Source organism: Eublepharis macularius, chromosome 12, assembly GCF_028583425.1.
Source record: "Eublepharis macularius isolate TG4126 chromosome 12, MPM_Emac_v1.0, whole genome shotgun sequence".
Classification (NCBI taxonomy): Eukaryota; Metazoa; Chordata; class Lepidosauria; order Squamata; family Eublepharidae; genus Eublepharis; species Eublepharis macularius.
This window is the reverse complement of record NC_072801.1, coordinates 1,074,888-1,086,581: the sequence shown is the minus strand read 5'-3', so window position 1 is coordinate 1,086,581 and position 11,694 is coordinate 1,074,888. Positions and strand designations below refer to the sequence as shown.

The following is an 11,694-nucleotide window of genomic DNA, read 5'->3' as shown; positions in this document are numbered from 1 at the left end:
TTTTTTAAAAAAACATTTATTCAGAATCTCTCCCTCTTTACACACTTCCCAGGTTCGGGTCTCTGCAGATGTTAAATAATTTCACAGAAATGAAAGGCAAGAGAATGCGCTGAACACTCAATTAGGGACCTACAAAACACCCACGCCCAGGCTCTTCCGTGGATGGGCCTCGCAGTGGGGCATACTGGGGTGGGGGGGGCGGTGGGGCTGCTGCTTAGACCACAGGCGTTGCCAGGAGCAGAGAACCCCCTGCAGCGGGTCAGAGGGGTTCCTGTTGCTTACGTTGCTTATGTCCCTATTGCTCCGCCTGATTGCAGCTCCAGAGGTGGTCACCCCTGCCCTCCCCATCACCCCAGCTAGCTACCCAGCAACATCACACAGGGTTAGCTAGCCGGCCAGGCCTTCTGGAACACCGTCTGGCCTAGCTTGCAGGAAAACTGTGGCAAGCTTGGGGGGCGGGGAGGAAGGCCAGTTCCACCGACAGGCCACGGGCGTGGCCTGGACTCCACCCACAGCACGAGGGCTGGCTCACCGCCTGGGCCCTGAGAGTGCAGTGGCCCCCCCAGGTCTGCTCACAGGAAGCACAGCCTACGCCCGGCTCGGCCCTCCTGCCACGCTCACACAACAGCCCCCAAGCCCCACCCGAACCCTGCCCTCTGTCCCACGCTTGTCCTTAAGGGGCTCTGCCCTGGCAAGTGTCAGGCATCTGGCCCTCAAAGGTGCTGTCCAGGTGCAACGTGCTGTAGGTGGGCGGGGGTGTCCGGGGAACTTGGCTATCCCGGGGCAGCGGCAGCCGTAGGGCCGTATTGAAAGTGGGCAGGTCGTCGTCTGTGGTGCAAGTGGGATTGTCGTGGCCCTGAGAGCCTGGGGGGCCATCCTCAGGGCACGCTCCGGGCTTCAGGCCTGGCCCGCCTCTCTGGCCCTGCCACCATTTCTTGGCCTTTTGCCAGCGGCGACGTAAAATGATGGAGGAGGTGTCGATGAAGAAGACCTCGATAATCTCGATGACACAGACCACGGAGCAGCTCATCCAGAGGCCCAGCTGGCCCCCGAAATTGGAGAGGAGGATGACGATCTGGGGAGGAAGGAGGAGGGTCACACAGCCACGTCCGTGGGAGGGGGGAGTCCCCAGAGCGTGGGCAGGGAGTGTGGCACATCCTTTACCAGAACGTGGCAAAGCCAAACTCACGCTATTTGCCGGGTTCTCCTCAATCAGCCTCTCGTTCAGGTCTTTGTAGAACACCACGAGGTTCGCCAGGTCTGTCCTAAGGAAAGAAAGAGGGAAGGGGAGGCGGCGAAACCAGACTAGGACAAGGAGGCCAGGCCAGGGGCAGGATTGCTCCTGGCTTGGTGAAGGCCTGAACTGTCACCAGGGGAAAGAGGGAAGGAAGGAAGGACGAACCTACTTGTTTAAAACGGCCCTGCTGTCCTTCCCTCTGTTCCAAGTGAGGGCCCTGAGCAGCCAGCCCTTTAAAGAGAGGACAGACATTCAAACGCTTGGGTGAGGGGCTCTGTCAGCCCTCCTCTGCACCCCCTCCTCAGACCCATGCCCTCAGCCGGATCCTTCCTCCCAGGGCTGCTTCTCTGGCCAAGGTGCTCAAGCAACGGCTGAGGGCTGCCCAATGAAGAGGGAGCCAAAGACACCCCCCCCACACACACAGCAGGCCAGTGCTGCTACTGGCCTGCTTCAAGCTGGGCCCCTGCAGCTTGTGGCAACTCCGAAAGACAGGAGTTCTGTTGCTTGGAGTGCCAAACACCTGGGCCCACCCCGGTGCCCCCTTCCCCCTTGGCATAGCTCCCGTGTGAGTCTCTGAGGCTCTCACCCATCTCTCTCTTACGCATTCCAGCCAGATCAGAGGAGAGACAGGTGGATCCATTTTGTACACCACACAGGGCAGGACTGGAGCTCATGGAGCATGCGGCCTGTGGAAGAGCTCCACTCCGGATCAGAAGCACAACCCACCCAAAACCACCAAGGCAGGACCAGGACTCACTTCAGACACCGTGGATGGCCACTGAGCGAGGCTGGTGGTGAGCGTCCATTCCTTCAAGCTGTGGGGACAAGCCAGGGGTGGATTCTTAAACAGAGGCTGACAGGCCCACAGTTGCAAGGAGGGCTCCCCCCCCCGACCCCAAGCCCCCCCTCCCAGCTTCACACCCATCCCTCCTCGGCCACATTTGCCTCCCGCCACCTCATCGTACTGGAAGTACCAGGGTCGACCCAGCTTTGCTTCCAGGCTTTGACAAATTCAGGCTAGTCTGGGAGAAAATCTGGGAGCCACAGAGAGGCCACAGCCTTACAGAGGACCCAGCTACACCCAGGGATGTTTCACTTGAGATCTAGCCAGCTCAGCTCAACTTCTGGTCCCCCTCCCTCCTCCAGCCAGAACCGTGCAGAGGAATCCACGGGGAAAGGGCGGGCGGCAGTGAGCCCGGCCCACGAGACCGGCGGGCCCAGAGCCAGCGGTACCCCCCCCCTTACCTGCAGGCTTCCTTGCAGATCTGCTGGCAGCCCAGCTTCTCCTTCACAAAGTCCTGGTGGAGTTTGTAGTAGCAGTACACTGCAAGAGAGGGCCGCGAGGGAGGGTGAAGGGCCGGAAAGCAGACCCAGCACCCTCCTCCCGGACATCACTCATGCGGGCCGTGCAGCGTGGCACACGGCGGGCTGGCCCTGCCCAGATACGCAGAAGGAAGGAAAGCCTTTGGCTCGTGTGACACGGAAGGAGCTTCCGGGCACCGTGAAGGGGGACTGAGTTCTTGTGGCAGAAGCAGCCGTGGGACTGGAGCCCCCTTGCAGTTGGAGGCAAGGAAGGGGTCTGCCACAGACAGGTGTTGAAAAAAACGAATTGTCATGAGAGGGCTGGGAAGTCACAGCGGCACCTCAGGCTCTGCTGTGGGCTAGATAAGCCCACCGAGGCTTCCGCACCGTGACGGGGGGGGGCAGTTCCATCTCCCTCTGCCTCAAAGCAGGCTGCACCCCACAGAGGCGCCTGCCACCAAGCAAATCTCTGGGTCTTTATGGCACCCCATGGCTGCTCTTCTGGAACACGCCATTTGCTGAAAGATCCGGGGGCAGGGGGGAGCTGCCCAACTCCCCTCTCCCCCAGAGTAAAATGAGACACATTATGGACTGAGCTTCTCCCCCCAGACCCAAGAGCCGCGGCTAGAGGCGGGGGCAGCCGGCACAGGGGACTTACTCCAGTTTGGGTACTTCTTGTAGTTGCAGAATTCCGCGTTCCGGGGCAAAGGCTGAGCATAGTGGGCGCAGCCACACCGCTCCACCATCAGCTTCTGGAAACAGGAATGCAGGCAGATCTGCAAGGGAGGAGGGAAGCTGCTCAAAGGGAGACGGGCTGGGCTGTCGGCTGCCCCTCGCGGTTCCTTAGGGGCAAGAGAAATGCACTCTTCCCATGCTTAGAGGCTGCTGTTCCAGGACTGAACCTGGCTCTGCAACCAGGGGCTGGAGTGAAATGCCCCGGGAATGGCCGGCTGAACCCCGACATGTGAGACCACCTTCACCTCAGCAGAAGTCCCTGGCAACCACGAAAGGCTGCCCTGCTTGCCCGTGGGGAGGGCCAGCAGCCTTGCTAGGGGGCGGGCGCCTGCTCTCTTGCCCCGGCCTGCACACAGGACACGGCCCAGGAGACCCCAAGGGGCGCTGGCTGCTCCCTGAGCTTAGCCCCGCCCCCACTTGTGCGTGCGCAGAAGGGGTCCTCCAGCTCGGCCCTGTGGGATGCCGAGAAAGACTCACCTGCAGAGAGTAGCTTTTATTGTACAGATTCTCCACAGGGATGTCTTCCCCATTCTTTGTGCAGTTGCTATAGGGCTTGCTGAGCCGGGTAGACGTTGTCTGCAAAGGAGGAAAGGGGCGGGTGGGTGGGGCGGCTGGAGGAAGGGGCTTTGGGGGGCAGGGGCATGGCAGCCTGGCACCCGTGCTCCCCCTCGAGCTGCTGCCCCCCTGCCCCAGGCGTAACAGAGGCCAAGATGTAGAGGGTGGGGGTGCTTGGGCCCCTCTTGGAGGCAGGAGACCCTTTGCCTTTGGAGCTCCAGAGTGTCAGCCAATGGCTTTAGGGTGTGCTCTAATCTCCTTCTGAAAAGCCACCAAGACCCCCAAGGATAGTCCACATCGCCAGCGCCAGAAAGGACACAAAGAAAGAGAACGGCAACTGTCCAGCTGGTCCTGAAGGCGGATTCCTGCACACGCTGCCAAGGCCCCCCAGCCAGGAGTGAAGCAAGTCTCCTCCGGGGCCGAGCAGCAGCGGCGCAGAATGAAGCCAGGCAGAGAAACGCCTCTATTGACGGACGGCGGGTGACGGCCCTCCGGAAAGCCCCTCTCAAGCCAGAGGCGGGGGACATGCAGAGCGTGCACAACGCAACACAGGACAGTTTCAACAACCACATCCATGCCACACGGACTGCCTCTGAAAAAAATTCTAAAGCAGGCCAGTAAAGGACGTGGTGCCTCGAAAAGGAGGATTTCAACTGGCAGGAATACTCCTGCTCCACTGCTCTTGACGAAGCTTAAGTAGGAAAACAAAGCCAACTTCCAGAATGTAGTAAAGTGTTTTATAAAACATTACAGGTCTTGTCTTAACAGTCAGCTTTGAAAAGGTTTAATTACTATCAAAGAAATGTGAAAAATCAAGCTGCCTGGGTCTCTCTCTCTCTCTCTCTCTCTCTCTCTCTCTGGATCAATTATAGTTTCTCCAGCTTCAGGAGGTGCTGGGAGGAAGTTCTGATTCCTATGGGTATGTTCCTCAGAAGAAGAACAAGTGCATCGGTTTGAACAGGCAAGCCGCCCTACTTCAGTTGGGCCAGGATCAGGCCGGCCCCTCCTTTTGGAGCACCACGGCTTTCTTTCAAATGCAGACAAGGAAATGCAGACACTGGTGAATTTATAGGCAGGGCAGCAAATCTCTTTTCTCTGCTGCCGTCTTATCTTTAAATGTGCCCACCCTTTTAGCTGCTCACGCAGAAGGAACGTGCATGCTCCTGCACTCCTTTGCCCCCTGCCCTCTCTTTCCTCCTCTTGCCCCTTCCCTTCCCCGGGTGCACAGCAGCTCTCACTGTGGGAAATGTGGGAAATGAAAGAGCGGCGAGGGGCGGGGGAGAAGGGAGGCATAGGCAAGCCCCTTAAGTTAAGCCTCCGCCGCTTTGGGAATCCATTTGTTGGCTGAGGAGGGGAATGAAAATACCATCCAATTAAGTCAACCAATATATTTTAACAGAGGAGAGGGAGAAAGAACGTGAAATGAAAAACATAACCAGGTCACCTCACTGGAAAAGTCCCAGGAAGACGCTTGACCGTTTACTGAGCTCACCCCGTTTCTTGGTCTGCACTTTCTCCTGGGAAGAGCACAGCGCTGCTCTCTTGACCCTCACCGCTCTCGCGCAGGGGGGGGGGTCCACGTTGGGAATGCAAGTGGCAACCCCCCCCCAGCCACCACCCTTCATTTTGCCTCTGCTCTGACAAGGTCTGCCCCACAGGGATGCAGCCTCAATCCGAGAGGCTTGGAAGCAGTTTTCCCCTTGCGCCGGTAAGCTCAGCCCGGACTCCCACCTGCGCAGCTTGCAGCACAAAATGTGAAGCCCAGCCTAGGCTCAAGCTTCCTTGGAGGGTGCAGAGGGAAGCCCCTTGGGAGGCCACAAAGGTGCTGCTAGTGCAGGGACAGCTGCAGGCACAGAAAGCATAGGCTGCTGCACCCACTCCCTGCTCTGCGGAAAAGGAGGCGCAGGCTTCGGATTTCTATGGAAGTTCACGTCCCGCCTACACCTCCTCTCTCAGCACAATGCAATCTCAGTCAGCCTTTACGGGGAGGGGAAGGGGAAGGGTGAGAGAGAACGCCTCTTTTCCTTAATCCAAGATCCCATCCCGGTAGCACCTGAGCCAGTGCCCTGACTCCGCGAGTCTTTTCTTGCTGTTACAGCTGGAGCTCAAGATAGGCGAGGGAACTTGTGGGGCTCCAGTAGATCTCCTGTGCTCCACAAAACCGTCTGCGACTCCATTCCACCTCCCTTCCCCATAAACATCACAAATGAAGGCTTCCCCCCCCCGCCCCCCAGCTGCACAGAATTTAGAACAGTGCAGAGTTGTCTGGCTACATTTCCCTGGCCTCCGTGGGGCAAGACACGCTTTCCCCAACAGACCTCTTGCCCCGGCCCCTGCTAGCACTGAGCGCCAGCACGGGGAGGGAGCGCCCTCCACTCGCAGGAGCCCTGTCACTCACAAAGTGCATCCCAATGGAGGTGGCCGTGGCCGTCTCGATCTCAGTGCCGATGTCCTCAATGAAGGGGTACTCGTCTTGGTCGTGGACCACAATCTTGGCTCCCGTGGATGTCACCAGGAAGGGGTTGTATTCGGCTTCCTCTATGTACAGGATCACCTGCAGCCCTGAGAACAGGAAGGGACAGGAGGTGGGGCTGCCCTTCTAGGAGAGACATGGCTGCCTCTTGCAACAAAAGGCCATCTCAGGTGGCGCAGGGCGTACTGGTGAATGTTTAGCTGCCCTTCCATACCTGGCCTTCACCCAGCAAGAGGGTCTTTTAAAAGGTCCGCACAAACCAGATAATGGAACAACCAAGATAAAATTCTCATTGAAAAGTCACCCAGTCAGTTCAAGCAGCCCCCTAGAAAAGCCCGGCTGTTCCCCTCTGGCAGGGCTGGACTGAGGTTTGAGCCTTGGGCTTGGGGTGACCTTTGTGGCCTGAAACACGCTGGCCACCATCACCGGAAGAGCAGGCAGTGACATCGCCGCCATGCTCAGCCCTCCATTCCTTGTGGCAATTCACAGGGCAAAGGACTTCACTGCTGCCCATTCCATAATGGCTGCGAGACCCCCACACACTTTGCCCTCCCCTCCTTGCATTCTCTACCCATTCTTCACTCCTCCCCACTGCCCCCCATGTCAAGCAACGGAGGAGATGGTGGGGGGAACCTGTGGTGGGTCCCAGTAGACCACCCGATCCCTTCTACAACCAGCTTTGGCTGCCTCCGCTGATTGGTTCCCGGACAAAGTAAGCGAACACCCACAGCTCAGGCAGCAGAAACCAGGCAACCTTGAAGGCAAATCTTTGAGGAGGAGGAAGAGAGGCCGGAGGGCAAACCCATCAGATTTGGGTTGCCAACCTTCAGGTGGAGCCTGGAGACCTCTCGGAATTACAACTCGTCTTTGATTAATGGAAGTTCATACCCCGGAAATCTAGTTGGTCTTTAAGGGACCCAAAACTGATCTCCTGACTAGAGAGACCAGTGTCTACCCTGGAGAAAATGGCTGCTTTGGAGGGTGGACTCTATGGCATCACATCCCTCTGAGGTCCCTCCTTTCCCAAAACCCGGCCCTCCCAACCGGGAGTTAGCAACCCTTCCTCAGCTTCACCACTGCTGGTCACAGAAAGAACGTCAGTGTAAAAGAGACCACAAAACGTTTTTGCAGGGAAAAACACCCACGAGGCCCCGGCCCTTCACGGCCCTCAGCCCACACTCTGGGAAGGGCTTTCCAAGCCCACCCTGCCCCCGGGGTGTGTGTGTGTGTGTCAGGTGTCACACCTTTGTCCAGCCTGCCTGGGAGCCTCCCTGAAGAGCCAGCTGCCTCCTCGCCCTTACCGTACTCGCTGCCGCCAGTGGAGGTGTTCAGGGTCTCATCTTTCTTGCTGTTGAAGGTGTAGCAATTTCCATGGAGCGGATGATCGAAGGAAGTGAAGTTCCTAACAAAGGCCAAGCAGACCTCAGTCACCGCTCAGCGTCTGCCTGCTTATTTTAAGGCTGTAGGCTTAGCCTACGTATGTTTACTCCGAAGTCAATCCCACTCTGTTCATCAGGGCCACTCATAAAGCTCTAGATGAAGTTTGAATGGTGGGAGTGTTAGTAGGGTCCAGCTCCAGCCAGCAAAGAACGGGATCAGGAGACATTTATTGCCATGGTCAAAGAGGCCAGGATTCAGTGGGGCTTGTTGCAAAGTCACCACCTGGCACAACGAGAACACTGAGCGCAGTGGCACAGTTGTGTGACACCCCTTCCGGGACTGAACTTCCATCCTCTCGAACCCCCGACCCCTGTGAACTAGGAACAAGGGGGGGAACCCAAAGCTTGTGACGTGCAAAGCTCCACCTGTCCAAAGGCAGGCAGGCAGGCAGGCGGGGTATCTGGACACCGGCCCAGCCTTCTTGAGGACTCAGGAGAAAAGCTCCCGTCCCTAGCGCCTGCACCCACTGCATTCTTCCGGGGCAAGGCCTGAGTCGTTCCCCAGCCCCCGCTGGCACTCTCCCGGGACTGACCGGGCATCGCAGGAGACCCCGTCGAAGGAGCAGCTGAGCAGGAGCTCTTCTGCTGAGTAGCTCATCCGCCTTTTCTCCTCGGTATCCATCTGGGCCATGATGTTCATATAGTGCAGCTTGTACCACTCCTGGATGGCGTTGACTCCGGAGCTGAAGGTGTAGAGGACGCAGCTGCGGTTGTCGCTGGAGTCACACTGGGCGGGAGACAGGGAGAGGCCTCACTCAGGCAAGGTGGGGCTCAGTCAGGGCGGTTTCCATGGCGAGGAGCAAAGCAGCGACTCCCCCGCCAAGCCACATTAGCTGTATTTGGTGAGGCTGAAACATGCTCCAGGGGTTCAGGCTGCAGATCCCCTCTACCAGGGGTTGCTTGACCCACAGAACTCCTTTTTGCCTTGCCCCAACCGGCTGTAGGGCCAGCTCTTCCCTCCTATGCCCAATGGCCCCATGGTGGATAGACTCACCAGTTGAAAGCCCACAACATCTTTGGGGTTCTTCACCATGCTGGAGCCTTCTGGGACAACCACCTTGCCTGCAATCCGCCGCCGGTGACCTGTGGTAAGGTCCACGGCCGTCCTTTGCTGGAGGTTCTCGACCTTCATCAGGGGAAAGCGCTGGAGGTACTTGTTCTCCCCCAGGCTCTCAGCAGGGCCTGCCTCACGACGGGCCCTGGCCTGGGGGCCGCCTGAGAAGTCATACAGGGACTCCAGGGCAGCCATGGTCTGCTTGTCCAGCTCGGCCAAGTGCCCCTTGATGGCGCTGTACCTGCAAGAGAAAGGGAGCGGGTGGGCATGTCAAGGCAGCGGCAGGTGGCGCCGATTCTCACTCTCTGGTGCGGAGCTCTATGCTAGACTTGCCACAAGAGCTCCCAGGCATCTGAGGGGACAGCCTGTTAAAATTAAAACCGGAAAATTCTGGCTTTGAACTCAAATCCTAGGCAAAATAGCCCACTGAGAAATGTTAATGCCCAAAGAGGCCAGAGGCATGGAGTGGGACAAAGGAGCCAGAACCGCGAGGAGGCGAGAAAGCCGTTCAGGCCTGCGGAGGAGACACGTTTCCTCAGGCAGAGGGAGGGCACAACCCCTAGGCAATGCAGACAGTTTGGAAGTTTCTGTTCCGTCCCCAAAGAAACTGCAACTTTTTACCCTCCGCTCAAGCGCTGAGCTACAGCAGTTCTCTTTTGACTTCCCTTTCTATCCCTCTGCGGGAAGAAGAACTCGGCGTCTCCCAAGATCTTCTTGCCAGCATTTTGGACTTGGGGCGGTGGGCGGTGCTGGCTGCAAGCCAGGAAGGCTGAGGTGCGAATCTCACCTTTGCCATGAATCCTTGGGGAAGCTGCCAGATTTATTTCAAGCTCATAGAATGACGAAAAATGTAATAAACACCAACAAGATACTGTTATAAAACTCTTATTTAGTTATTTTCTTCCCAATGGGGACTCAACGAGGCTTCGGCGTTGTCCTCGCCTCTTCCAGGTCATCCCCCCAAGAACCCCCCCCCCGTGAGGTCAGTTGGGCTGGAAGCGAGTGGGCCTGGCCCCAGCTCACCCAGCGAGCTTCCATGGCGGAGCCGGGATCCCAGCCGGACTTGCCCAGAGCCTAAGAAAAACCGACCGGAAGGGACAGGCTCTGCAGGCCGGCCGCTCTCCTTCGGCTCATGACTGCGGCAGCATTTCCCCCAGAGGCCGTCCAAAGGGCGGACCCAGCAGCGCCAAGGCAAACCCTTTGACAGGCCCAGGCCCCAGGGATCGGCGGGGGCGGGGTTTCTACCGGCTTCGCTGGGCCGAGGCGCTTCAGCGGGGCCACCACGGGGAAGGCAGCGCAGCGCAGCCCAGCCAGGCGCTTACTTGTACGGGTTGATGTTGCAGATGGTGACCGCCGGGAAGGGGAGCTTGTGGAAGCGGACAGTGACGGAGACGGAGGCGGCGTAGTAGTTGAGGATCAGCTGGGCGCAGTACCACAGGATGAGGCCCACGGCCGTCAGGGTGAGCAGGATCCAGAGGGCGCGGCGCAGGCGCCCCCGCGACACCACGATGCGCCGGCAGCCGTGCGTGTTGGTGTTCATGCAGTACCAGCGCATCAGCTCGCGCAGCGTGGGCGCCTGCGGGCCGGTCACCGGCAGCGTCTTCTTCAGCTTGGCCTTGATCTTCTCCGCCGGAGCCAGGCCGCCGGGCTCTGCGGGCGGGGAGCGGGAGAGGCCGCGGTTAGGCGAGCGGGAGGGCGGGAGGCCCCCGGGGGGAGACGGCGGGGAGAGAGCGCCGCGAGCCTCAGCGCCGCCCCCGCCCCCGCCCGAGGCCCCGCCGAGCAGCCCCGGCAGCTGGCCGAGTCGCCCAGCCCGTGGCGCCGCCGCGGGGAAGCCCTTCTGCTGGAGCGGAGCGCGCCCGAGGCCGCCTCCCCGCCTGGGCGCTCGAGCGAGGCGCCCTCCCGCCGCCCCTGACGGCCAGCTCGCTGCAGCCCAGCCCGGAAAGGCTCGCCGGGTCCCGCCTGAGTCCGCGAATGGGGCGCGCCTCACCTGCGGGGCCGCCGCGGGCACTGGGAGCCGGCGGGAGTTGCATGCTGCCGGCCGCGAGCACCTGCCGCCACTGGCGCCGGCCGCCCTCCGCCGCGGCACTTGCTGCCCCGCCGGCCCCGCCCCGCCCCGCCCTCCTCGGGAGCGCCGCCGCCGCCGCCGCCTGCCCTGCAGCGCCCCCTGCCGGCCCCGGAAGGCCCGGCCGCCTGTCCCGGCTGATGCGCCGTCCGCGCTGCGGCTGGGGAGGAGCGCCGGGCCGGGGCCGACGGAGCAGGGCTGGGCGCCCGGCGGCGCCTTCCCTCCGCGGGGTCTCGGCGGCTGCCGGCCGGGCTGCGGGGGCTTCTGCTGGGCCAAAGGCGGGCGGCTGGGCATCGGCACGGATTTCTTGTCCGCATTTTGAATCTAGAACGAGCCTGAAGCCGCGTAATCTGCCAAGGGAGCGTTAATGGGGCGGGTTACAAGCAGGCGTCCTGGTCGAGGTGCATTTGCGGGGGGGGGGGGGGGACCGCCTTTGCGATGCGACGAGGCGGCGGGCAGGAGCGCGCCGGAGGTTTCTCTGCCTGCGATTGTTTCTATCCCAACCACGGGAGGGCCGGTGAGGAGGAAGCGGCTCTAGGCTGAGCTCAGCCGGAGTGACCGCCCCGAGACCCCCTGCTCGGGAAGCCGGCCCCGGCCGGGCGCCACCTTCAGGCACGAGGTGTGCTGCCCGCCTGCCCCGGCCACTGGGCCAGGCTCTTCCCTCGGCTCGGAGGCGGAGCGCGGCTGGGCGAGCGGGAGGCGCCGGCTTCAGGTCTTGGCGTCGGTCAGAGACCAGGTGATGGGAGAGCCACGCCTCCGCCCCAGCCCTGGGTGGCCCCGGCAGAGGAGGCGAGACAGCCCGGAGCTGGGCAGCGGGGCGGCTGCTTGCCTCTGCGC

The 11,694-nt window shown here is 60.5% G+C and overlaps 1 protein-coding gene across 1 annotated transcript; it reads right to left on the bottom strand.

The window, feature by feature from the left end:
- On the bottom strand, window positions 1-10,856 carry SCNN1G (sodium channel epithelial 1 subunit gamma). The gene is made up of 13 exons (XM_054993522.1): window positions 10,783-10,856; window positions 10,118-10,445; window positions 8,736-9,036; window positions 8,275-8,468; window positions 7,604-7,704; window positions 6,228-6,391; window positions 3,752-3,850; window positions 3,198-3,315; window positions 2,483-2,561; window positions 1,995-2,052; window positions 1,407-1,468; window positions 1,190-1,265; window positions 1-1,075 (listed from the first exon to the last, which is right to left on the bottom strand). The coding sequence occupies exons 1-13, from the start codon at window positions 10,823-10,825 to the stop codon at window positions 674-676; spliced, it is 2,025 nt and encodes a 674-aa protein (XP_054849497.1). The 5' UTR covers window positions 10,826-10,856; the 3' UTR covers window positions 1-673.
- Window positions 10,857-11,694: the final 838 nt, after the last annotated feature.